This window comes from Pan paniscus, chromosome 6, assembly GCF_029289425.2.
Source record: "Pan paniscus chromosome 6, NHGRI_mPanPan1-v2.0_pri, whole genome shotgun sequence".
Taxonomy (NCBI): domain Eukaryota; kingdom Metazoa; phylum Chordata; class Mammalia; order Primates; family Hominidae; genus Pan; species Pan paniscus.
Window position 1 is genome coordinate 8,578,815 of NC_073255.2, and position 25,737 is coordinate 8,604,551.

The 25,737-nt window shown below is 40.8% G+C and overlaps 1 protein-coding gene across 4 annotated transcripts in view; it reads left to right on the plus strand.

Moving 5' to 3' along the window:
- The window catches only part of SDK1 (sidekick cell adhesion molecule 1), a 963,741-nt gene that overhangs the window by 324,230 nt on the left and 613,774 nt on the right, over positions 1-25,737 (plus strand). For all 4 annotated transcript variants that reach the window (XM_034963556.4, XM_063605603.1, XM_063605604.1 and 1 more), the window contains 2 exons: positions 13,750-13,856; positions 16,695-16,842. In XM_034963556.4, coding sequence (XP_034819447.2) covers positions 13,750-13,856; positions 16,695-16,842 — 255 coding nt within the window. The remainder of the gene's footprint in view (positions 1-13,749; positions 13,857-16,694; positions 16,843-25,737) is intronic.

The window sequence follows — 25,737 nt, forward strand, 5'->3', positions numbered from 1 at the left end:
AAGTACAAAAGCATTGAGAAACTTCATCAGAAACAGATCACAGATAAATTTACAAATATTTACAAGTTTTGTATAAAAGATACAAAATTTTTAATTGCCCATTTGCTTAATCTTATAAGTTAAAAGGTAAGCAACAAACTGGGACAATATTTGCAAGGAATCAGACAGTTCTGTCTCTAATAACTTGGGATCTCCTGATGACAGTGGTGGAGACAAAGCTTGGGTCTCCTTCTGTGTTTGTGAATGTCATCCCAGGAAGCAGGTGTAAAGGCAGGGGAATGAAGCAGGGAGGAAGGAAGCACCAGTGCAGGGATCCCTTATCAAGTTGGCAGTCACTCTAAGTGGCTGGAGCTCAATCTTGTTTGGAACGTCTGTGGAGTCTTATGAAATGCATCTCAGAAGTGCCCACCCTAATGGGTGAAAGAGGAAATTATTTATCAGCTCCTGTACTTGGCTGATAAATATGGGCCCCATGGTTATTAGCCTTCATTTCTAATTAGCTCAAGCATTGGTAAGCAGCTAAACCTGCTGGCTGTGGTGCCAGAGAATCCCCAGGACAGGAAGCAAGAAATAAGAGGCATGGGTTGAGGCAAAGTGATGTCAGCTGCGCCACCATAAAGCTACTCAGGGCTGCCTGGAAGTGTTGACCACAGCAGCAGCTCAAGTAAAAGGTAGAGCCAGAAGGATTTTTCTTTCTTTCTTTCTTTCTTTCTTTTTTTTTTTTTTTTTTAAGGGAGAGGGTCTCACTCCGTCACCCAGGCTGGACTGCAGTAGTGTAATCATAGCTCATTGCAGCCTCAAACTCCTAGGCTCAAGTGATCCTTCTGCACCAGCCTCCCTAGTAGCTGGGATCGCAAATGGGTGCCACCACAACCAGCTATTTTTTTTTTAGACACAGGGTCTTGCTATGTTGCCCAGCCTGGTCTTGAACTCCTGGTCTCAAGCAATCCTCCTGCCTTGGTCTCCCAAAGTGCTGAGGTTACAGGTGTGAGCCACCACTTCCAGACCGAAAGGATTTTTAAAATGGAGTGTAAGAGGACGAAATTGAGTCTATTCCTTGAACCCCTCTTTGTAACTTGTACCTGCTATTAAGTCTAATTCATGAAAGAGTCCCTTCTAAGAAGATAGTCAGCTGTAGTTTCTAACAAGGACTTTATTCAAGAGAGTTAGTAGAACAAGCTATTTTTCTTACCGGACCAAGTCTCAAGGCTATAATTGGTATTTATGTTCTCCTGCCCATTTTAGGTATGCATAACTCTCAGCCTGCTCTTCAGCTAGTTGAATTTGCTTGGTGCTGGGTGGCCCAGGCCCTCATCTCAGCTTTTATTTGCCTTGCCTTTGTAGGGCCATGGATTCTCTAATTGCAACTGGTCTCGCGAGTACTAAGAGATACCCCATTGACTTCTCTCCTCCTCACCTCTGCTGTGTGGCACCAGCCCTAGTGTCTTAGGGTAATTAGAGTCATTTACCTCCATCAGTGTAGTAACGCCTTTCTTTTTCACCAGCCCACTGGCATGAAGTTCACAAAATGAGTAGGATGAATTAGAGTCAAATTCTCTGGGTCCCTTTTTCTTCTATAGGAAATCTCCCCCACTGAGAACTCAGATCTGTAATCCAAAAGAGCCGAAAGTTGGGAAAAAAACAAATAGATGGCCAGAATAGGGGCCAATCATATCTTGGCCTCAGGTTCAACAATTTTTTTTTTTTTTATTTTGAGACGGGGTCTTGCTTTGTTGCCCACGCTGGAGTACAGTGGCACAGTCACAGTTCATTGCAGCCTCGACCTCCCGGGCTCAGTTCATACTCCCACCTCAGCTTCCCACGTAGCTAGCTATGTGGCACACACCACCATGCCCAGCTAATTCTTTTATTTTTTTGTAGACACAGGGTTTCACCATGTTGCCCAGGCTGGTCTCAAACTCCTGGGCTCAAGTGATTCACCCAGCTTGGCCTCCCCAAGTGCTGAGATTACAGGCGTGAGCCGCCATGTCCAGCCAACACTACCAGGCATTGTTCCGAATACTATTATCCTATTAGTGTGGCTACTTCCAGGTGATGTAATAGCTACTAGGACTACCGGATCCTCTGGGGAAAGTGCCTGTTTTCATACCTCCTTCAATAAGTACAATAAGTCCCTGATCTGGGACAATTCTGTGCAGGCTGCCACGTGTATAGGAGGTATTCATGCTTCCAGATTGTGGTGCTGGCCTAGTCAATGAGCAGAGAAGGCAGATCCATGTCCAGAGGAGATACTGAGTTTGATTAGGAAGAGTCACTGCATGTTTCCATGGTAGAAAGGTCAGATATAAGCATCCAGTCACAAGTGGCCAGCTTGAAGAATTGTGTCGCACTGAGGGCTCAGCATCAGTCTCTGCCGTTGCCAGGTTTGGCATCTGGCATTGGCAAAAGCTAGATTTGCTTTGGTGAGGAGGAGCTGTTGCTGTTGGATTCATTCATAGCCTCAGTCCTTGCCAACATGACCAACTGATGTCCCATTTTATTAGTTGAGAAGAAATCTAAATGACACCCACAGTTGAGTCATCCTCTTCAATTGATCGATCAGTGCCTTATCTGAAGTGGATGGTCTCTAGTGATATAAAAAATCCACATATTACACCCACCCCCATTGGGCTGTTAACATATGACTTTCTTGTTTCTGAATTTCCAGTCCTGTTTCTCCCAGGCCTCTTTCCCATCAGCCAAGCCATTTGTCACTGCCCAAGTGTCTCTTTATATCCATTCTCAAGCCATTTCTTTCTCAAATCTCTCCCTATTCAAAGTTAAGGACCAAAGGTACTACTTGCAGCTCTGTCTGCTTGGAAGGCTCTTCCTTCACTGTGCTCCCTTTGGCCACGCATGAGTAAGGCCATAGTGTGACATCTTCACTTTCCGGATCAGGTTGACCCATGTATAATCCCAGGCCTGAGTGTTTAACTGTTCTATCAATTGGTGAGGCCTGTGTATAACTGAGACAGTAGTCTTACTCTTATGGCTACATAGTTCTGTTAATAATTCCCTCGTAATGCTTATCTCCAGTTGCATATTTTCTTTCTTTCAAGATAGAGTCTTGCTCTGTTGCTTAGGCTAGAGTATATATATATGTATATACAAAATATATATATTTTGTAGAGATGGGATCTCAGTGTGTTCCCAGGCTGGCATATTTTCTTAATACCTATGGGGTCAGGACTTCAGTTTGTCCTAAGGACATCAGTGTATGTAGTTCCCTTCTGTAGAAGGCATGATCTTATTCCAGCACCTTATGGATGCATGCTTGACTCTTCTTTGGGGCTACTAGAGACTCCCCACAACATCCTTATCCACAACAGTTATCTCTGGCAACATTCTATATGCTGGGATACGTGGCTTATGTGAAAGGGCAGCTTCTAGAACTGTTGTCTAATTCTATGGCTGAGTCCTGGGTCAAGATAAAGTCATTGGGATCTGATTTACTGCCTCATTTGAAACAACTGTAAAACTGGACAAAAATATGAACAGTTGTTTTCAAGACATTGGATATCAGGCAGTGAAAGAATGTGATCGCTGAGAGATGGAAGACAAACAAGGTGAGCCCTATGTTTGCCCTGTGCTTACTGCCTTGAGGGGATTTCTAGGCTGTGGCACAGAGAAGGAAAACCCAGGCAGAACCTAGAGGACCTTCTGAGTTGAAGAGAGCTGAGAGTTTGGAAGGATCAAGGCAGCTAGATTTCTGAGGGCAGGGTACTGGATAAGAGAGCACTACAGGCCAAGCGCAGTGGGTCACGCCTATAATCCCAGCACTTTGGGAGGCTGAGGCGGGCAGATCACAAGGTCAGGAGATTGAGACCATCTTGGCTAACATGGTGAAACCCCGTCTCTACTAAAAATACAAAAAAAAAAAAAAAAATTAGCCGGGCATGATGGCGGGCGCCTGTAGTCCCAGCTACTCGGGAGGCTGAGGCAGGAGAATGGTGTGACCCCAGGAGGCAGAGCTTGTAGTGAGCTGAGATCTCATCACTGCACTCCAGCCTGGGCGACAGTACAATTCTCGGTCTCAAAAAAAAAAAAAAAAAAAAAAAAGAAAGAAAGAAAAAAGCACTACACAGAGAAAGAATGCTGGAATCCTCCAGAGGGTCCCCCTTTAGTATTTGGCAGAATATTCATCAGCACATTCATGTGAGAAAACTACCCCAGGCGAGGGAAAGGACTATCCAAGAAGATTAGAGGCAGTAGTTCCCTGTGCTTACACAGGACTCGGCGGAGTGTCTGTTCTCGCCAGCCAAACTGTAAAACCTCATATTCATGAGTTTATCAGATAGCCTGCCAGAGTTGTCTTGGGTCAGGAGAATGATTAGCCGTAGACCAAATACTGCTCTGGTTCTGCCTAACAAGTCTTGAAAAGCAAGATCCAAAAGGATCAAACTGTTGCTCAATATCTTCACAGTATCAGAGAGCAAAGTTAATGAATATTTATAGGAATGCAAAAATTTCCAGTACCCAACAAGGGAAAATTCACAGTGTCTAGAATCTAATCAAAGATCATCAAGCATATACAGATGCAGGAAAGCATGACCCATAATCAGGAGAAAAATCAGTTGATTGAAACCAAGCCAGAACTGACACAGTTATTAGAATTAACAGAGAAAGATAATGAAACAGTTATAACTGTATTGCATATGATCAAAGTAGAGACACGAAAAACACAAAAAAGGCAGAAATCTAACTTATAAGGATGAAAACTATAATGTGTGAGATAAACATTGGATGGGACCATTAGTAGACTAGACATCACAGAAGAAGATATTAATAAAGATATAGCAATAGAACTATCCAAAATAAAAGGCAGATAGAAAAAAAAATCAAACATAATGAAACGGGCAGAAATGAGTTGTGGGAAAGCTTCAGATGGCCTAATAGATGTGTAATTGGAATCCCCAAAGGAGGCAGTTGGAGGAAAAATATTTGAAGAAATAATTTTTTCAAATTTGCAAATCCCAATTACTGGAGTTACCAGCCAGTGCAATAAGGCAAGAAAAAGAAATAAAAGGCATCCAGATTGTAAAGAAAGAAGTAAAACTGTATTTTCAAGTTACATGATCATTTATGTAGAAAATATATACTTTTAAAAAGCTGTTGATAAGTGAGTTTAGCAACATTACAAGATAGAAGATCAACATATAAGAATTAATTATATTTCTGTGTACTAGCAAACAAATCTGAAAATTATATATTTAAAAATTTAAGGTAGGATGGGCATGGTGGTGCATGCCTATAATCCCAGTTAGTTGGGAGGTTGAGGCAGGAGAATCCCGTGAACCCAGGAGGCAGAGGTTGCAGTGAGCCGAGATTGTGCCATTGCCTTCCAGCTTGGGTGACAGAGCAAGACTCCATCTCAAGAAGAAAAAAATTTAAGATAGTACAAAAAAATCTGAAGTAAGGATAAATCTGACAAAGGGTCTGTAAGGTCTTTACACTGAAAACTACAAAACAATGCTGAAAGAAGAAAAAGAAGACCTAAATCAATGGGCAGATACACTATGTTTATATATCTGAAGGCTTAGTATTATTAACAGGTCCACTTTTTCCAAACTTATCCCTTGGTGATATTCTTTAGGCTCAAGACCCTGAGACAAATTACATAACTAAAATCTAAAATTCATCACTAAGCTGTGGGGAAGATTTCTCTACAAGATTTTTTTTTCGTTTTTGGAGACAGGGTGTCACTTTGTTGCCCAGGTTGGAGTGCAGTGGTGCAGTGGTTCACTCCAACTTCCGCCACCCCAGCTCAAGTGATCCTCCCGTCTCAGCCTCCCAAGTAGCTGGGACTACAGGCACATGCTGCCACGCCTAGTTAATTTTTGTATTTTTAATAGAGACAAGGTTTCACTATGTTGCCCAGGCTGGTCTCGAACTTCTGGGCTCAAGCGATCCACCCACCTTGGCCTCCGAAAGTGCTGGGATTACAGATGTGAGCCACCACATTCAGCTTCTAATGCTTTCTGTTTTATTTTATTTTAATCTATTGAGCTCTCTCTATACTCACCAAGAAGAAAGTCTATTATATTTAATTGAGAACTCTTTCCTCAGTTGGTTTCCTCATCACCCAACCTAATTGTGTAACTCCCATCTACATCTTCCTGAAAAGGGCTTAATTTCTCTTGTTGTCCATCTTGATGTTCAGCTTTCATTTTCCTAAGCTTGGTTTATGTCACCTCTCTTCTTCTAGTTAACTCCTCTTTGCTCCTGTCCTCTATGAATTGCCTACCTTTCAACAGCAGGGACAGCAGGTGCTATCTTATTTAATTTAGATCCATAATATTAATGTGGTGTGACCTCATGTTCATATTCTCCCTACAAAGTTGAGTGTTTTTGTATTTATTTCTGGCTTCAGTTTGACTGCTTTTTGGAACTCTGTATGGTCATAACAGATATGAATGTTTATGGAGAATCTCTGAGGCAGAATTAGCATTAGGCTTTTTAAGGTTCTCATTGGACATGATTTGGATTTAGATAATTATTGGTTCTTTGTTTAGGGACCATTGTGGAAGCTAAGTGAAGACCTTGCCAGAATTGACCAAACTACTCTGTAACATAATTCATTGTTGACAAATACTCCCAAGTGAGACAAGTGGGTGCTTTTAAAATTTATGTTTTTAATTTGCTCATGCTTATAATGTTTAATAGAGTGGTTTAGGTCTTTTTTCCATTATGCGTTGGAATGGATTTTTTTGATTATGTAGAAACTAACATTTGCCTTCATACTTTAATCCTTGATATAATGGTCCCCAACTTTTATGTTCATAGAGAACCTGGCATTATAAAGAATTAAGTCAACACACATGCAATAAAAGATTTTTATCCCTAAGAAAAGGCAATGTCCTCTTTCCTGAAGGTTTTCTGAAATTCCTTTTTTACCGCCTTGAGAGAGCAATTAATGCTCACAGTAGATTTGACAGATGGTTGTAGTCATCTGTGCTTCACTAGATATGGATTGCACATTTTCTGCCCCTGATTTAATAAGGAAAAGTAGGAATGAATGAAGAATGAATGATCCCCAAAGCATTGTTTATTTTAGAGAAAATCACATAAACGGGAATCCCAGAGGAGGAGTCTTGGGAACATTTCAACACTAATTCTTAAGTCTTTGGATTGGCTTTCATAACTATTAATGAAGATAAAGTTTAAATGTAGTCATTCATGGTATGGCATCAATAAAAAGTTATCGAAGATTAACATCTAATTGATACCAGGAGAGCTTATATTCATTCACCAGATTTATATTCCCAAAACCAGTGCTACAGATTCCATAGACCCTCCCACACAGGGACCTGTTTATTGCCCTTCTCAAGTTAATATGAATTTTGAAATAAATAATATACAGATTAAATAACTTTTACAAATATTGTGTTCCCTTTGTATAGCTTCCATCATTACCATACTGTTTAATTTAACTTCATATTGATTACTTCAGTTCTTTTGAAAGAACTAAAGACATAACCTCATCTTGCCTGATGCCTAGGGCCTATTAGTGAGCTGTATACACCATCAAAGTCACATATATATCTCTCTCTTAACAAATTTCAGTTTGAATTGTCCTTGTGTTTTTCTGAGACAGCTTGTTATGGCACAGTCTGGGTTTTTCATTTCATTATTTTGCTTTAGAAGAAAACCTGCTATAGACTCATCCCACTTTGGATTTTTTAAATTTCATCTAGAAAATTTATAAAAATAAAATTGAAAACAATTATTTATCATGCCATTCCAAAAAGAGAATTGATGTATTTCCAAGAAGGACATAAATGGCTTACAGTTATTTTTACCTTAACCCATATATTTTTTTCATTTTAAGGATAAGAATAGGCTTTGGTCCAAGGTATGAAAGCTTATTATAGAACTTGGTTGCTTATTTTCATGCAAAATAGATATTTTCATACCAGCATAAAAATTACAGTTGTGGAGAATAGTCTTATCTAAAGTGACATAAAATGGATTTTGACAGTCCCCCCACCATTGAAAGAGAAAAATCTTACATCTAATTTTAACAAATATGCAGATTTTTTTCTTATGAATCAAATTAGGTTCCCTGACCACCTAGGGGAAGTATAAATGTTCTCCTCTGCACTGACGCTGTGGTTTTGGCCTGTAACAGGTAGATTCGGTCATAGCATCTGGCAGTGCTTGGAAAGGACTGCTGAACAGTATTCTAAAATAGTATTTTGTTAGATGTTTTCTAAAATTTTAGTGGCTCATACTCAAGAGAACTTCTTATAACAGGTAAATGTGTCCCAGTTTGAGGGGATTCTTTATCTTCCCATGATTTTTAGTGGTTTACTAAGAGCTATGTTTTTTTTTTCTTTTTTCAGAAAAAAAGAAATGATTCTACGATATATTATTTAGGTTTTGCTATGAACGTGGTGAGCACCTAGTAACTTTAGAATATATTTCAGCCAAAATTATTTTGGCTATGTTTTAGGGTGTGGAATTTTGAAGGGTTCTAAAGCCACAGAAACCAACTTTCTCTTGTGTGAGCTGTTGCATGGATGGATATTGGGGTGCCCTTAGAATCAGTCACTGGGCAGCCTGGAGATTGGGCAGGAACAGAGTGAGCCACAGTCACTCTGGAACTGGTCCTATGAGGGTCCTGCTGCTGGCCCCACCAAATACTGGCCATCACTGCTTGAGCCACTGCCCTAGTTGGCACTAGACACTCCCCTGGACTAGGGCTCCACTGTGCCCCCACCACTGCTGCTGTCAGATGAGTTCTCCTTTAGCCCTCTTCCTGGGCAGCACCAACCCCAGATTTAAAAATCCAGAGCAAATGTGTCTAATTGGCCATGCTGTGTCTCAGACCTGGTACCTGTAGAGGCAGGTGAGTGGTCTGGGAATATCCAGATGTGGTCTTTTCAGCCTTTAATTTGAGATAAGCCCCATCTCCACAAAAGCTCATAGGGTGGCAGATTCTCCAAATATAGGGAAGTGGTTCAGATCCTAGGTAGACTGAAATTGTCAGATGACTAGTCCAAGCAGTTGTTCCTGGGCTGAGATGTACCCGATGCTGCCTCCTAAAGAAATTCTAGGGTTGGTCCAGTGGTCCACTCAGAGATGCAGGTCACAACTGAGGCTTTCTCCTATTAGCAGAAATGGACATTTAAGCCTTTGGTTTTTGTTTGGATTTTGTGTTTTATTTTCTTTGCCATTCCTGATAATAAACTGGTCCTGGAAAACACTGTGTTAGTTGAATAGAATTCTGCCTTGATAGAGTGAATGCAAACATTCCCTGCTGTGTTGATTTGAAATAGGAACAGGCATTTTCTATATTTTAGTGGCATATGGTGCTAAGATTTTATCATACTTTCTTATAAAGAGCCAGGAAACTTTGCCTGCTTAAAAATGTGTGTTTATAAACAATAGACTTACAATGAATATTCCCATCTGTTAGGTGAACATAATTTGTGTAGGAATTCCCATAATAGGTGGAGGACTTTGCAACTTTTTTCATATTTTTTCCCTGGTGAGACATTAGACTAAAGAGATGGTACAAAACAGCATATGCTTAATATTCAATTTTGTCTCTATTTCTGCCTCTTGTTTGAAAGCAGTTCTATTTTTGGGCATTAGTACGGAGGATTACTATAGAAATTCATAAGAATTTAAGACCTATTTAGGTACTGAAAAACAGGAAAAAGTAGAATGAGCAATCATATAAATATGGTTGTGTTGCAATGATAAAACTGTCTTTGTAGTGTTTCAAATACATACTGCAATGACTTGTGCTATTTCTTCCCAAAAACTTTTGTTGACTTTGTTTTAAGCTAATCTCACAACTCCCCTCTGTTGTAATCACAGCATGTAATAATCAAAGCTGCACATACTCCTGGTCTGGATTTGTAATTTAAATAAATGGCATTGGCTGTTTGCATTCAATTTGACATTATTGTGATTGTATTCAATAATTAATTTTGTTTTAGATGAACCATTCCACATAAAAGAATAAAAATTTTAAGATTAAAACTCAGCAATATTTTTTCTCTTTATAAAAGATTTTATTAATCCTTCCCTAGGAGCTCAAGAAGATTATCAGAGGGGAAAACATAGTTTGATTAATTTTTGTTTAATCTTGAATTACCTGTGTTGTCCAAATGTTTTAGTCGCTTAAAATTATGCCTATCAGTTCCTTTTTCAGGTTGCCTAATTGCACATACTTGAATAAAAACATGAGCAATTAATTGAATATAAGTGATTCAAGATATGCTTGGGAACTGAGCAAATACAGGGTAGCATACACTTTGTCTTTTACTCGATTTTGAAAAAGTTTCTCTGGTTATACTTTGTAAAAGGAAATACTTTTAAATTGTAGACAAGTATTACTGGAACATCTTTTTGGGTGGGTAAAGTGTACCGTCACTGTTTTCTTCTCCCCTTTTTGGAAAATAGTCTATTCCTATTTGAGCTCCTTTTCTTTTCTTTTCTTTTTTTTTTCTTTTTCTTTTTTTTGAGACAGGATCTGGGTCTGTCACCCAGGCTGGAGTGCAGTGGCACGATTTTGACTCACTGCAACCTCCACCTCCCGAGCTCAGGTGATCTTCCCACCTCAGCCCCTAAGTGGCTGGGATTACAGGCTCACACCACCACACTTGGCTAATTTTTGTATTTTTTGTAGAGAGAGGGTTCCGCCATATTGCCCAGGCTGGTTCCTTTTCTTTCTTATGGTAGACACCTTCCCATATGTGAAAAGCATCCAATCCTCATGTCTTAGTCTTTTGTTTTTTGTTCAAATATGATGTACCTTATTCAACTGCAATGTGCATATATTCATTTTTATTTTTTAATACAATCAACATAGAAAAAGCTGTACATATCTAATGTATACAGCTTGATGAGTTGGGAGATAATTATACGCCCATGAAACTTTCACCACTATATATGGTATGAATCTCTCCATCACCTCCAGAAGTTTCTTTCTGCCCTCTTCATTATTATTTTTGTGTGATTAAAACACATAAAACTTACCCTCTTAGTAAACTTTAAAATATGTAATACAGTATGATTCCTATAAATGCTATGCTGCACAGAAGCTCTGCAGGACTCACTCATCTCATGGCTGAAACTTCCTGCCCTGGGATTCCTCCCTGCTTCCCCTCCCCTGTACTCACTAGTGGCCACCATTTCACACTCTGCTTCTATGAACTGGACTATTTTAGATTCCTCTTATAAGTGGTATCAGGTAGGATTTGTCCTTCTGTGTCTGGTTTACTTCACTTAGATGAACCTGCAGGACGTCATGCTATGTAGCAAATGCCAGGATTTCCTTCTTTTTAAGGCTGAATAATATTCCATTGTGTGTATATACCACCTTTTCTTTCTACATTCCTCAGCAGACACCTGGGTTGTTTCCATGTCTTGGCTTATTGGGGATAATGCTGCAGTAGATGTGGGAGGGCAGACATCTGAGATCCTTCTTTCAGTTCTTGGGAAATATACTCAGAAGTGGGATTTGGGGATCATGTGGTCATTGTGTGTGTAATTTTGTAAGAAACAATTTTTCCATAGTGGCTACACCAACTTACACTCCCATGTACGGTAGTTCCTTTTTCTCCACGTTGTCAGCAACATGTGTTTTTCATTTTTTGATAGTAGCCATCCTAACAGGAGGAAGATGACATCTCATTATGGTTTGGGTTTGCATTTCCCTGATGATTAGGGACATTGAGCCCTTTTTCATATACCTGTTCACCATTTGTATGGCTTTGGAGAAATGTCTGTCTAATGTCTTTGCCTTATTAAAATTAAGGTGTTTTTTAAAGCTATTTTTTCCTGATGCAGAGAGAGAGTGCATGCGCGCGCGTGTGTGTGTGTGTGTGTGTGTGTGTGTGTGTGTGTATTTTGAGACAGTGTCTTGCTCTGTCACCCAGGCTGGAGTGCAGTGGTGCAATCTTAGCTCACCGCAACCTCCGCCTCCCGAGTTCAAGTGATTCGCCTGTTTCAGCCCCCCAGGTAGCTGGGATTACAGGCGTGTGCCACCACACCGGCTAATTTTTGTATTTTTAGTACAGACTGGGTTTCACCATGTTGGCTAAGCTGGTGTCAAACTCCTGGCCTCAAGTGATCTGCCTGCCTCGGCCTCCCAAATTGCTGGGATTACAGGCAAGAGCCACCACGTCTGGCCTCTCCTGTATTTTGGATATTAACTCTTAGCTATATAGTTTGCTCACGCTTTACTCTTAATTTGTCTGTGAACGTGGCCGAGAACTCAATTACTGTACCATCTTTGGCAGCTTAGAAGGTGTGGGCTCCGGAGTTGTAAGACGCATTTTGAGTGGCGGTTGGTTACCTATCTTTACTTGCTGGTGGATTTTAAAACATCCTAATTTACAAAACCAGCAGTAAACCTAAGGCAAGGCTTTTATAGAAACTGTATCTTTTAATTATTTTTTTCCTTTGAAATTGTACTAAAAAGTGTAGACAGGCATGGATTTGAAGGATGATTACTTACAGTTACAGAAGTGGAAAATCCAAAGGAAATGACTTTTTAACCTCTGAAAAAGTTATTAAAGTTAACATCAGGGCATATGTGGAGAAGTAAGGAAAGGAAGTGAATACATTATGCTGAGAGATGTTCACATTGGTGACTGGAGAGAGACGCCCTGATGGCATTGCTTTCTCTGCCTTGACGAGTTCTGTATCTCATCCTGAAAGTGTTGTTTGCCCCTTCCTGTGGAGTGACACAAGACATCGTGTTAAGACTGTTGCTAGTTCTAGGAATCTTTGGAAATTCTGGTGTTCTACAGAGAGAGAATTATAAACGACTTTTGATTGAGAGGGCTAGTTTAAATGCAGTGACTTTTAATCATTTAACCTTTCTCATTCAGCCAGTTGTGAGTTATATCTCCTGTGTGCATGGCACTGTGCTAGATACCATGGTTACAATGATGAATAAGACAGAAGTAGATCCTAGCTTTGGGTGATATATAAAGCCCAGTTGGGGAGACAGGTATCAGTGCGATAATCTCAGAAATAAAGAAATACCATTTGACCCAGCCATCCCATTACTGGGTATATACCCAAAGGATTATAAATCATGCTGCTATAAAGACACGTGCACACATATGTTTATTGCGGCACTATTCACAATAGCAAAGACTTGGAACCAACCCAAATGTCCCACAATGATAGACTGGATTAAGAAAATGTGGCACATATACACCATGGAATACTATGCAGCCATAAAAAGGATGAGTTCATGTCCTTTGTAGGGACATGGATGAAGCTGGAAACCATCATTCTCAGCAAACTATCGCAAGGACAAAAAACCAAACACCCCATGTTCTCACTCATAGGTGGGAATTGAACAGTGAGAACACATGGACACAGGAAGGGAAACATCACACACCGGGGCCTGTTGTGGGGTGGGGGGACGGGGGAGGGATAGCATTAGGAGATATACCTAATGCTAAATGACGAGTTAATGGGTGCAGCACACCAACATGGCACATGTATACATATGTAACAAACCTGCACGTTGTGCACATGTACCCTAAAACTTAAAGTATAATAATAATAAAATTAAAAAAAAAAGAAATAAATGGTGGTTCTAGTTAGTGTCATGGTTAGGGAAGGATTGCACAGATACTAGGTTACCAAAAATAAAATATTTATTGAGCATATACTAGATGAGATGCCAGTGCTGTTTGATAAAATAGCATCTGATGGTTAGATATAACCGTTAAACACTGGATATAAGCATTAACACTTCTTTTTGCTATTCAACAGGTACATTATTCCATCTTTGCAGAAGCTCGATGCTGGGTTTTACCGCTGCGTGGTGCGAAACAGAATGGGAGCACTCCTGCAAAGAAAATCAGAAGTTCAAGTCGCATGTACGTGTACAGTAAGGAGATGTCCAAATGTTAAAGAACAAAGTGTCGCTGGGGAGTCAATCAGAATCACTTTTCACCATTGTAGGAACTGAGAGTTTATCTTTGGTTCTATTTTGAGTAGAATAATTGCAAAACTCAGTGAGAGATAAGTAAGCAGCCAGAGTGGCTGGCCAGGTGAGGGGCCGATGAGGCAAAGGGCACTTTTCTTCATTTGAAAAGACTCAGGACCCTATGAGGCCCTGGGGAGGATGAAAAAGTGAATGGGGTGCCTTCTGTTTAGGAATCAGCTGCTCTTAGCTTGTACTATGTTTGGATTCAAAATGTTTTTAAAGTATAAAGTTCAACCCAATTAGGTCAAAGTTCGTCATTGTCAGATCTTTCCAGTGACGATTTGTTTAGAAATCTTCATGCTGCACCACAAAAAGGACATGGATAGTGAGCGTCCCCGATGGCATTCATGTGATAGTGATTTATTAATTCTTTATTCAGCAGATCCATTTTGGAGAATGAAACTTTTAAAAGTAAACGAAGGAGATATCAAGAATGCAGGAAGCTTAAATTTTCATGTAGTCTTGAGGAGAAACAGGAGAGCGAACTTGGCCTATGAAAGTATTTAGTCCTTTTTCTAATTCAAAATGTATGAGGAGTAAAAATGGACCGTCTGCTTTATTTTATATACATATGTGTATATATAATAGACACGTAACATATATAATGTCATATATATGTAATATATATATAAATAAATATATGTTTGAGATAGGGTCTATGTCTGTCTCTCAGGCTGGAGTGCAGTGGCACAAACATAGCTCACTGCAAGCTTGAACTGGGCTCGAGTGATCCTCCCCCCTCAGCCTCCCGAGTAGCTAGGACCACAGGTGTGTGCCACCATGCCTGGCTAATCTGGCTAATTTCTTTTGTTTTTGGTAGAGGAGGGATCGCACTGCATTGCCCAGGTTGGTCTCTAATGCCTGGCCTCAAGTGATCCTCCTGCTCCAGCCTTCCAGAGGGCTGGGATTACAAGAGTGAGCCTGGCTTGTTTTACTGTATCTTGAATGTATTACCAAAATTTCTCTTTGTTTAAAAGTAAGCAAAAAAATGTTATAAGATGTTAAATTACATTTTAATATATCATTATAAACTTTAGAGAACAAAAGAGCTCCTGAGTTGGGCTGTACTATTTGGTGATGACAGAATTTCCTCATTTGTCATTTTAACCCCAATTAAGGCTTGCAGCTTTCAGTGTGAGTAGATGAAATAAAATAATATCTAGTTATTCTTCCATAAGCCTAATGACTGAGTGAAGTGGAGATGCTATACATGTTTGATGCTTTTTAAAATCACTAGGAAGGCTTAAATTTTTCTAAATTGTGATGCCGAAGAATGTTGCAGAGTAATTCAGAACTTCTATTCAATCGAATGATTGAAAATGTAATCATTAAATAGAGTGAAGACGAATACCTAAATTATATTTTAAGAAGAGCTTCAAAATTATTAAACTCTGTTTTATAAAACTGAATTTTGCTTAATTATATTTTTGTTTCTGTTCTGTATCTCTAGCTCTTCAATTTTTTTTTTTTTCTTTTTTGAGACGGAGTCTGGCTCTGTCACCCAGGCTGGAGTGCAATGGTGCAATCTTGACTCATCGCAACCTCCGCCTCCTAGGTTCCAGTGATTCTCCTGCTTCAGCCTCCTGAGCAGCTGGGATTACAGGCACCCGCCACCACACCCAGCTAATTTTTGTATTTTTAGTAGAGATGGGGTTTCACCATGTTGGCCAGGCTGGTGTCGAATTCCTGACCTCGTGATCCACCTGCCTCGGCCTCCCAAAGTGCTGGGATGACAGGCGTGAGCCACTGTGCTCTGCGTTTAGATTTTTTTTTTAGTGTTTCTTTTCTCCTTTGCTTTGATAACAAATTTCATTTTCTTTTGAAAAAACTATGAGTATTTTTCTAATCTGTTTTGTTGGTTTGTTTCATCTTTTCCCTCAAGTATTAGACACTGTCACATAGAAAATGTCTTTTGACTGAAGAAGACATTGATAATAGAGCCCTTCTATGGACTATTTCAAACTTATGTTTAAATAAAAATACACTATTTTGCCATATCTATTTGTATATATATTTGCATCTGACCATAATATGGAATTTTATTCAAAATTTTCAAATGTTACAAGTTTTAAAATTAGCCTTTTATACCTACATTCTAATAGCTATGTTTTGTCCTATGACCCCATTTTTAAAATGTTTTTTACCAGTAGAACAAATACTGGAACAAAAGCTAGTTGCCCCAGATTAAGTCAACAGTATGAGAGTGGGAGAATGGTATATAGACTCTTCAGTGGTTAGGAAATATTGCTCCCAAAAGATCTGTGCGGGAGACAGTGACCTCACAAATGAAGGAAACAAGCTGAAGAGAGCAAGGGCCGGTGCCGAGCTGGAACGAATTTGAAAGATTTAGGAGCTAGGAGATGTCCGGACACATTTTCTGACAGTTTCTGAGAAGACTGCTTCACGTGGCTCTAGGATGGCTTCAGCATTTCATTTCAGTGTCACAGACAGTTGCAGACATTTCCTTGTATTGTCAGGTAGGACAAAGACCATGTGGCTTTGCTGAGGAATGTGCAGCCTGGGCGCTTTGGAGGCGCGTGGCTTGCCCGGTGCTTCACTCGCAAGCAGATCCGCGTTGGTCAGCGCTGCCGTGCAGTCTCACTCGTCCTGGTGTGAAATGTGGCAGCATCAGTGACTTTACTGTAACACTTACCTGTTTCCATCTGTGACCCCTTCCCTCCCCCAAAAATGTTTTCTAGAACTTGAAAGCACTTCTTTTTCTCTGCAGATATGGGAAGTTTCATGGATACGGACCGGAGGAAAACAGTTTCTCAAGGACGTGCAGCGATTCTAAACCTGCTGCCCATCACCAGCTACCCCAGACCTCAAGTGACTTGGTTTAGAGAAGGGCACAAGATTATTCCAAGCAACAGAATGTAAGTTGCTCCAAAGATTAAAGCTTCAAATACAATTGTAATGTCACTTGCTGGCACCATCTACACAGTAAGTGTACCAATTAAGGTTACCGATGATTTAAAAAGAGCAAACTAGTCTAGGAGTCCTATCCTAATCTTTAATAAACAGCTATTTGAGGACTGGCTTGAATGTTTTTAACCAGTTTAAGCAAATAACCGTCTAATATTATTCTTCAGAATGTTGCATGCCCTAAAACTAAAGCAGCCTTACCCAGCTTTGCAGTCCATTTTTTTCTTTTCTGAATGTACTTTTTAAGATGTCATTGTCATCCCTGAGTTGGGTTTGGCTCCTAGTACTAATTTAATGAGTGCTGGTATTTACTTACAGTGCTGTGGGGTTTTTTTCCCCCCTCCTTTTATTGAGCCGTGTTTGATACTACTTTCTCTGATGATAAAACAGTAATTACTGCTTATTTCTCTTTATCCTTTTATCCTACCATGACAGTTTTATTTCTCTTCATCTAATTAGTGGTTCACCCATCTATTGCAGAATAGTTGCTTTGTGATTAGTTAAGCATTATTTCAAGGTGTTCTTGCCTATCTCACATTCAAGATATTTATCTAATGCCCGACAGGTTTTCTTCACTTGGAGCTTTAAGTGATTAAAAAGAACACTTGGTATATATTTCATAACTGGACATTTTACAACCTAATTTAAAGACAGTATTCCAAACATAAAGGTTTCAAGGCTGAACATTTCCAGAAGAATCGTGAAATGCTATAAGCTTAGGCCAGAAGTCAGGTATTTATGCCATCCAGTGGTTGCACTCAGATAAAAATTCATCAGGAGCAAATACTGTTGTTGTGCTTTTTCAGAAAGAATATGTGTGAGGTCATTTGCCAAACAGATTTTACATCTAACTGTGAAAGTCAGTGTGGGAACCCACCTGCTCTCTCCCCTACCTGAGCATCTGTGGAATCCCTTCCCGAAGCCTTGTGATTCTCGTCTCCCAGCCCCACCTGAGCATCTGTGGAACCCCTTCCCTAAGCCTTGTGATTCTCATCTCCAACCCTACCTGAGCATCTGTGGAATCCTTTCCCTAAACCTCATGATTCTCCTCTCCCACCCCTACCTGAGCATCTGTGGAATCCCTTCCCTAAACCTCATGATTCTCATCTCCACCCCCACCTGAGCATCTGTGGAATCCCTTCCCTAAACCTCATGATTCTCATCTCCCACCCCCACCTGAGCATCTATGGAATCCCTTCCCTAAACCTCATGATTCTCCTCTCCCACCCCTACCTGAGCATCTGTGGAATCCCTTCCCTAAACCTCATGATTCTCGTCTCCCACCCCCACCTGAGCATCTGTGCAATCCCTTCCCTAAACCTCATGATTCTCATCTCCCACCCCTACCTGAGCATCTGTGGAATCCCTTCCCTAAACCTCCTGATTCTCTTCTCCCACCCCCACCTGAGCATCTGTGGAATCCCTTCCCTAAACCTCATGATTCTCCTCTCCCACCCCCACCTGAGCATCTGTGGAATCCCTTCCCTAAACCTCATGATTCTCCTCTCCCACCCCTACCTGAGCATCTGTGCAATCCTTTCCCTAAACCTCATGATTCTCATCTCCCACCCCCACCTGAGCATCTGTGGAATCCGGTCCCTAAACCTCGTGATTCTCGTCTCCACCCCCACCTGAGCGTCTGTGGAATCCTTTCCCTAAACCTCATGATTCTCATCTCCCACCCCTACCTGAGCATCTGTGGAATCCCTTCCCTAAACCTCATGATTCTCATCTCCCACCCCCACCTGAGCATCTGTGGAATCCCTTCCCTAAACCTCGTGATTCTCATCTCCCACCCCCACCTGAGCATCTGTGGAATCCCTTCCCTAAACCTCGTGATTCTCGTCTCCACCCCCACCTGAGCATCTGTGGAATCCCTTCCCTAAACCTCATGATTCTCATCTCCCACCCCTACCTGAGCATCTGTGGAATCCCTTCCCTAAACCTCATGATTCTCATTTCCCACCCCCACCTGAGCATCTGTGGAATCCCTTCCCTAAACCTCATGATTCTCATCTCCCACCCCCACCTGAGCATCTGTGGAATCCCTTCCCTAAACCTCGTGATTCTCGTCTCCACCCCCACCTGAGCATCTGTGGAATCCCTTCCCTAAACCTCATGATTCTCATCTCCCACCCCTACCTGAGCATCTGTGGAATCCCTTCCCTAAACCTCATGATTCTCATCTCCCACCCCCACCTGAGCATCTGTGGAATCCCGTCCCTAAACCTCGTGATTCTCATCTCCCACCCCTACCTGAGCATCTGTGGAATCCCTTCCCTAAACCTCGTGATTCTCATCTCCCACCCCTACCTGAGCATCTGTGGAATCCCTTCGCTAAACCTCCTGATTCTCATCTCCCACCCCCACCTGAGCATCTGTGGAACCCCTTCCCTAAACCTCGTGATTCTCCTCTCCACCCCTACCTGAGCATCTGTGGAATCCCTTCCCTAAACCTTGTGATTCTCATCTCCCACCCCTACCTGAGCATCTGTGGAATCCCTTCCATAAACCTCGTGATTCTCGTCTCCACCCCCACCTGAGCATCTGTGGAATCCCTTCCCTAAACCTCATGATTCTCTTCTCCCACCCCCACCTGAGCATCTGTGGAATCCCTTCCCTAAGCCCCATGTCTCCAGTCTTCTACTTCTGGACCAGGATCTGGCTGGAACCTAAATAATAATAATAATTATTATTACTATTAATAATTATATAATACTTATAATTAATAATTATTATTTTGAGACAGAGTCCCTCTGTCACCCAGGCTGAGGTACAGTGGCGTGATCTCAGCTCACTGCAACCTCTGCCTCCCAGGTTCAAGCGATTCTCCTGCCTCAGCCTCCTGAGTAGCTGGGACTGCAGGTGTGTGTCACCATCCCCGGCTAATTTTTGTGTTTTTAGCAGAGGTGAGGTTTTACCATGTGTCCAGGGTGGTCTCGAAGTCCTTACCTCAAATGATCCACCTGCCTCGGCCTCCCAAAGTGCTGGGATTACAGGCATGAGCCACCACTTAAGCTTATTTCACAAATGTTTCTATTTTGGTTATTGGGAACAAAAATTTATATATATATATATATATATATGCATGCAGCATATTTTAAAATTCTAGTAAAAATACCAGTTACCTTAGAAGATGGGATAATTGCTATCCTTTTTTCTTTATTTCATTACAAGTTACTTAGGTATCCACCTTTATATTGATTCCAATAATAAAAGATGCCTCGGGTTTGGATGAAACAAAAATGAAGGATCAGTTTTTCATTCTTAGTAGACTGTTAGGCTTTAAAAAGGCAGGTAAGGGCCATTTGCGGTGGCTTGTTCCTGTAATCTCGGCACTTTAGGATGCTGATTGCTTGAGTTTAAAGCAATCTGGAGTTTAAAAACAGCCTGGGCAACATAGTGAAACCTTATCTCTACTGAAAATTAAAAAAAAAAAAATAGCTGGGTGTGGTGGCACGAACCTGTATTTCTAGCTATTTGCTACTTGGGAGGCTGAGGTAGGAAGATAGCTTGAGGCCAGAAGTTGGAGGTTGCAGTGAGCTACGATGGTGCCACTGTACTCCAGCCTGGGTGACAGAGCAAGACCCTGTCTCCAAAAAAAAAAAAAAAAAAAAAAAAAACAACGGGGGGTGGGGGGGCGGGGGGTGGCAGGCAAGATACATTCTTGTATAAATATTCTAGAAGTTTCCAGTGCTGACCACAGTATGACCAGGCAAACTTAGGATAAATGTTGGGGGATAATTGGTACCAGGGATGGGGAGTTAGATTGAATTAGGCTTTCCTCTCAAACACTGGAGCTTTTAATTAACGTCAGTGGCAGCAAAATTCATGGTGGAAGAATTCTTTGAACTTAGCAGCAAATAAGTCTGTATTAATCTACCTGTTAACCTGTGTTCTCACTATATGCATGAGACAGCACTTATTCACGAGTATGACAGGGTATAGAATGAAAGAACTTAATTTCATAAATTTTTTAAACTTGCAAATGCATGCTAAAGCCTGTTTAATTCCTGGTGAGCTAATAAAGTAAAGACGCTAGAAGGGCTTTAACTTGGTGTAATATCAAACAAATGGTCTGCTTACAAGAGTGAAGCTGTTGATAAATCTCTAATCTCAGGAAAATAATGCAGTATACCATTTTTTAAAGAGATGAGATGAGGCTGATTATGGATATTTACACTTTTACAAGGCCCTTTAGTTCCCTATTTTCCACCTCATCATCACCCCAAATCTATTAAGTACCTGCTGTGCAAGATTACATAAATCAGTGTGGGTATGTGTTTTTCTCCACAAATTTATACATCATCCAAAGACATATAGCTTTCACATCCCAAGTACACTGATTTGATCTTTACAAATTATATGAATATTAAATGATCACATGTACCCTGAAACTATGTACATCTATTATGCACTAATAAAAAGTTTACCTGTTTAAAAATTTAAAAATCTAGATACGAAAACCCAATATATTGCTTTCCATGTCTAAGAAAGTACAGCTTTTGACTGAACATGGGAGGGTATCTCTGCGTTCTTCGCACCCACGGGATTGGTAGCACAAGTCAGATGGCATCATATTTGTTATATATCCACAGATATGCCATTTAAAAACTAGAGCATTTGACTCAAGGTGCTTCCCACATATTGAAATGCAGGTCAAGTTTCTGCACCTATTTTTTTTTATTTTTATTTTTTGAGATGGAGTCTTGTTCTGTTGCCCAGGCTGGAGTGCAGTGGCCCAATGTAGGCTCACTGCAACCTCTGCCTCCCGAGGTCAAGCGATGTTCCTACCTCAGCCTCCTGAGTAGCTGAGATTACAGGCGCACCCCACTATGCCCAGCTGATTTTTGTCTTTTTAGTAGAGATGGAGTTTCACCATGCTGGCCAGGCTGGTCTCGAACTCCTGACCTTGTGATCCACCTGCCTCGGCCTCCCAGAGTGCTGGGATTATAGGCGTGAGCCACCACACCCAGCCTTTCTGCACCTATTTTTAACCTCCTTGTGTGAGTTTGGTTCCCTAATACGTGCACCTTTGTCATGTGGTGAAAGAAGCTCATTTTCTCTCCCCACCTCTATGTTTAAACATTACCTCATTATCTGCCTTTAAAATGTGAGCTTTAGGCTTATAATTAAATGATTTTTTTTTTCATTTTCAAGGGAAACAGTAAGTCTAATGTTTTCTAACTTGAAAAATTAGTTGAATATCCTATTAATAATCTTAACAGGAGCTATTATTTATTGAGTACCTACTTTAAACGTATCTTCTCTAATCCTCACAATTGCCTTCTGAGGCAGGTATAATTAGCTCTATGTATAGTTATCAGAATGGAAGATTATGGATGTTAAATTACTTACCCCAGGGCCCACAGCCAATACACACAGAGCCAGGGTTCACACCCGGGTCTGCCTGACACTCAGTCTCATGCTCACTTCTGGATCAGCCTGATTCTTTCCACTTTATTGGCTGATAATTTTTTATGTTTTTGATTATTTTTTCCATACATTGCTCTAGTCTTTCTCATCATTTAGAAGACCAGCTTTCAACTTGAAATGACATGGATTAACCTGGGTTTGCATAGAGGGGTTGAAAAGTGTCAGAGACTGGTATGTTGTGAAAGTAGAGACAATCTGCAATTATCTCAGATACTATGTTTAATTAAAAATAGGTGGAAGGCCGGGCGCGGTGGCTCACGCCTGTAATCCCAGCACTTTGGGAGGCCGAGGCGGGCGGATCACGAGGTCAGGAGATCGAGACCATCCTGGCTAACACGGTGAAACCCCGTCTCTACTAAAAATACAAAAAATTAGCCGGGCGTGGTAGCGGGCGCCTGTAGTCCCAGCTACTCGGGAGGCTGAGGCAGGAGAATGGCGTGAACCCGGGAGGCGGAGCTTGCAGTGAGCCGAGATCGCGCCACTGCACTCCAGCCTGGGCGACAGAGCGAGACTCCGTCTCAAAAAAAAAAAAAAAAAAAAAAAAATAGGTGGAAAAGGATAAATACCATATGATTCCACTCACACAAGATAATTAGAGTAGTCAAATTCATAGAGACAGAAAGCAGAACAGTGGTTGCCAGGGACTTGGGGGAAGGAGGGAGTGGGGAGTTATGTTTAACGGGTACATAGTTTCACAAGATGAAAAGATGTGCTGAAGATGGACGATGGTGATGATCGCACAACAGTGTGAATGCACTTAATGCCACTAACTGTACTTAAAATTGGTTAAAATGATTAATCTTAGGCCAGGGATGGTGGCTCACACCTGTACTCCCAGCGCTCTGGGATGCCAAAGCAGGAGGATGGCTTGAGCCCAGTACCTTGAAGCTGCATTGAGCTGTGATCACGCTGTGGCAGTCTAGCCTGGATGGTAAAGTGAGACCCTCTCTCTATTTTTTAAATTATATTTTACCACAATTTTAATTGTCTTTTTTTTTTCCAAAACAAAAAATAACCTCTTCCAAAGACTTCCCACTGTGTACAGATTAAAATCCAGATTCCTTCCCACATTCTGGGGCTACAGGGCCAGAGTCTCTTTCAGTTTAGCAAATACATCAAGCTCTTTTCTGTTTTGAAAGTTGGAGACAGTCTTGCTCCGTCTCCCGTGCTGGAGTGAAGTTGAAGTGGCATGATCTCAGCTCACTGCAACCTCCAACTCCAGGGCTCAAATGATTTTCATGCTTCAGCCTCCAGAGCAGCTGGGATTACAGGCGTGCGCCACTATGCCTGGCTGTTTTTTTTTTTTTTGTATTTTTAGTGGAGACTTTGTTTCACCATGTTGCCCAGGCTGGTCTCGAACTCCTGACTTCAGGCAATCCACCCGCCTCTGCCTCCCAAAGTGCTGGGATTACAGACCACCGTGCCCGGCCAGTTTTAGGTGGTTTTGACCACCTAAAATATTTTTGTTTTTCTACCTGCATTTGGCCTCTTGGTATGCATAGGAGATACACAGTGCTGGAATGGCTGGATGAATGAATGTGAAGAAAAGTCGTGTAATGTCCACAGACATCTTCAGCAGAAGGGGAGAAAAAAATGAGAACAAACCTCAAGGAAAAAGGCTGTTGATGAGGCAGAAAAAATATCTTGGAAAGACGAACAGTATATTGAGAGAATTGAAAATAAGTTATATTCAGAATTTGAGTAGGTAATTACAGGTTTTATCTGAGAAGTTGAAAACCCCATACATTTATTTTTCTGATTTACTGAGTCCAAAGTTTGCTATCTTTGCATATCAAAGATGAGCTTAGCTTTGTCATATAAATACAGTCTAATTTGATAATAAAATTGTTCTGTGTTATTTTTGTTTAGATATATTTTCTTTATTTCCATTTATTTCTCAAAATATGAAATGTGAATATCGATGCCATGCTGTATTTCTTTTTCCTCCACGACGTAATTTATGTTGGTAGTTATCAGATTAGAACACAGAAACTTAACTCTGTACAGTGCCATTCTTCTGCTTAATTGCAGGGTCTTGTGGTCAGATTGCATCCTGTAGCCTACCTGACAGGAATGTGCAAGCACAAGTATTCTTAAATGTTTTTTTCCTGGAAATGCAAAGTTTATAGATGAATGTTTCAAACCTTCAGTCAGCTTTGCAATAGACAATTGCCAGTAATGATCTGGATTGTGAAGTATGGGCAGTAAACAGCATCCCAGGTGACTCAGAAACAGTCTGACTCATAATTGTCCATGCTTAAATACTTGAACATCCATTAACTTATTACCATTTCATTTCAATTTCTTCAAGAAAGATTTGTTTAAATTAGCGCTTGCATTGGAAGTCACAACTTAATGCTCGAATGAAGTAGATCTGGTTGTAATAATGTTTTTATAGTTAACTAGGCTTTCAAAATAATGTGCTTTTAAAATTTTATATTTTATAGGCATTTTGTGAATGTTTATAGAGTATATGTGTGAACTGAGCCATATTTGGTATAAGTAAAACAGTCGAGTAGATACAGGTTCCAGGCCTGCTTTCACCGTAATTCTGACCTTGGGAAAATTACTTATTCTCCCTTTGCCTCCATTTTGCCATGTCAATGAAAAGGGTTTTCTAATCACTTCTGCAATCCTTTCTGGTATTAATGTTGAGTGCTGCTGTTAAGGAAGGGGGTGCCATGGCAGTTGTTCTTCCCCTCCCTCTCTTTCTTCCTTCATGCATCCATGGACATTTCCTGAGCACTTAATTAGTGCCAGCCACTGTTCTGTTTGCTAGGGACAGAAAGGGGAATTGAGGCATCCCACGTGTGCCCCTCAGTGGGTGTGTTCTGATATGAAGCAGGTAATACACAGGACACTTTGGGGTGAGGGTCGTGCTGCCACGCTGAGAAGACATGGATGGGTGGGAAGAGAGTCCCAAGCTGGAGGGGGTTGAATTGAGTGACTAAGGACAGGCCCTCTGTGGAGGTGACATTTTAAAAAAACACCTTATAGAGTTATAATTTATATATAACAAAATGCGCATTTTCAAAGTTCATAGATGGATGAATTTCAATAAATATGTACACAGAAGAAATTGCCATCCCAATCAAGAGAGTTCCTGGGCCCCTCCTGCTGTTGGTATGCATTCCTGCAGCCCTGCCCCCCTGCTTGTCTAATTTCTATTACTGCAGGCTAGATTACCTGCTCTAGAATTTCACACAAATGACATCATTGAATATGAAATCCTTTTTCTAGCTTCATTCATTCAACATCATTTCTGTGATATTCTCAATGTGATCCTTAATAATAATAATAATTAATGATTTTTGAGTGCCAGGCACTGTTTTAAGGATTTTATTTATAACAATTCACTTAATCTTCACAGCAGCCCAGCGGTTTAGTACTGTTATTATCGTGGCTTTCCT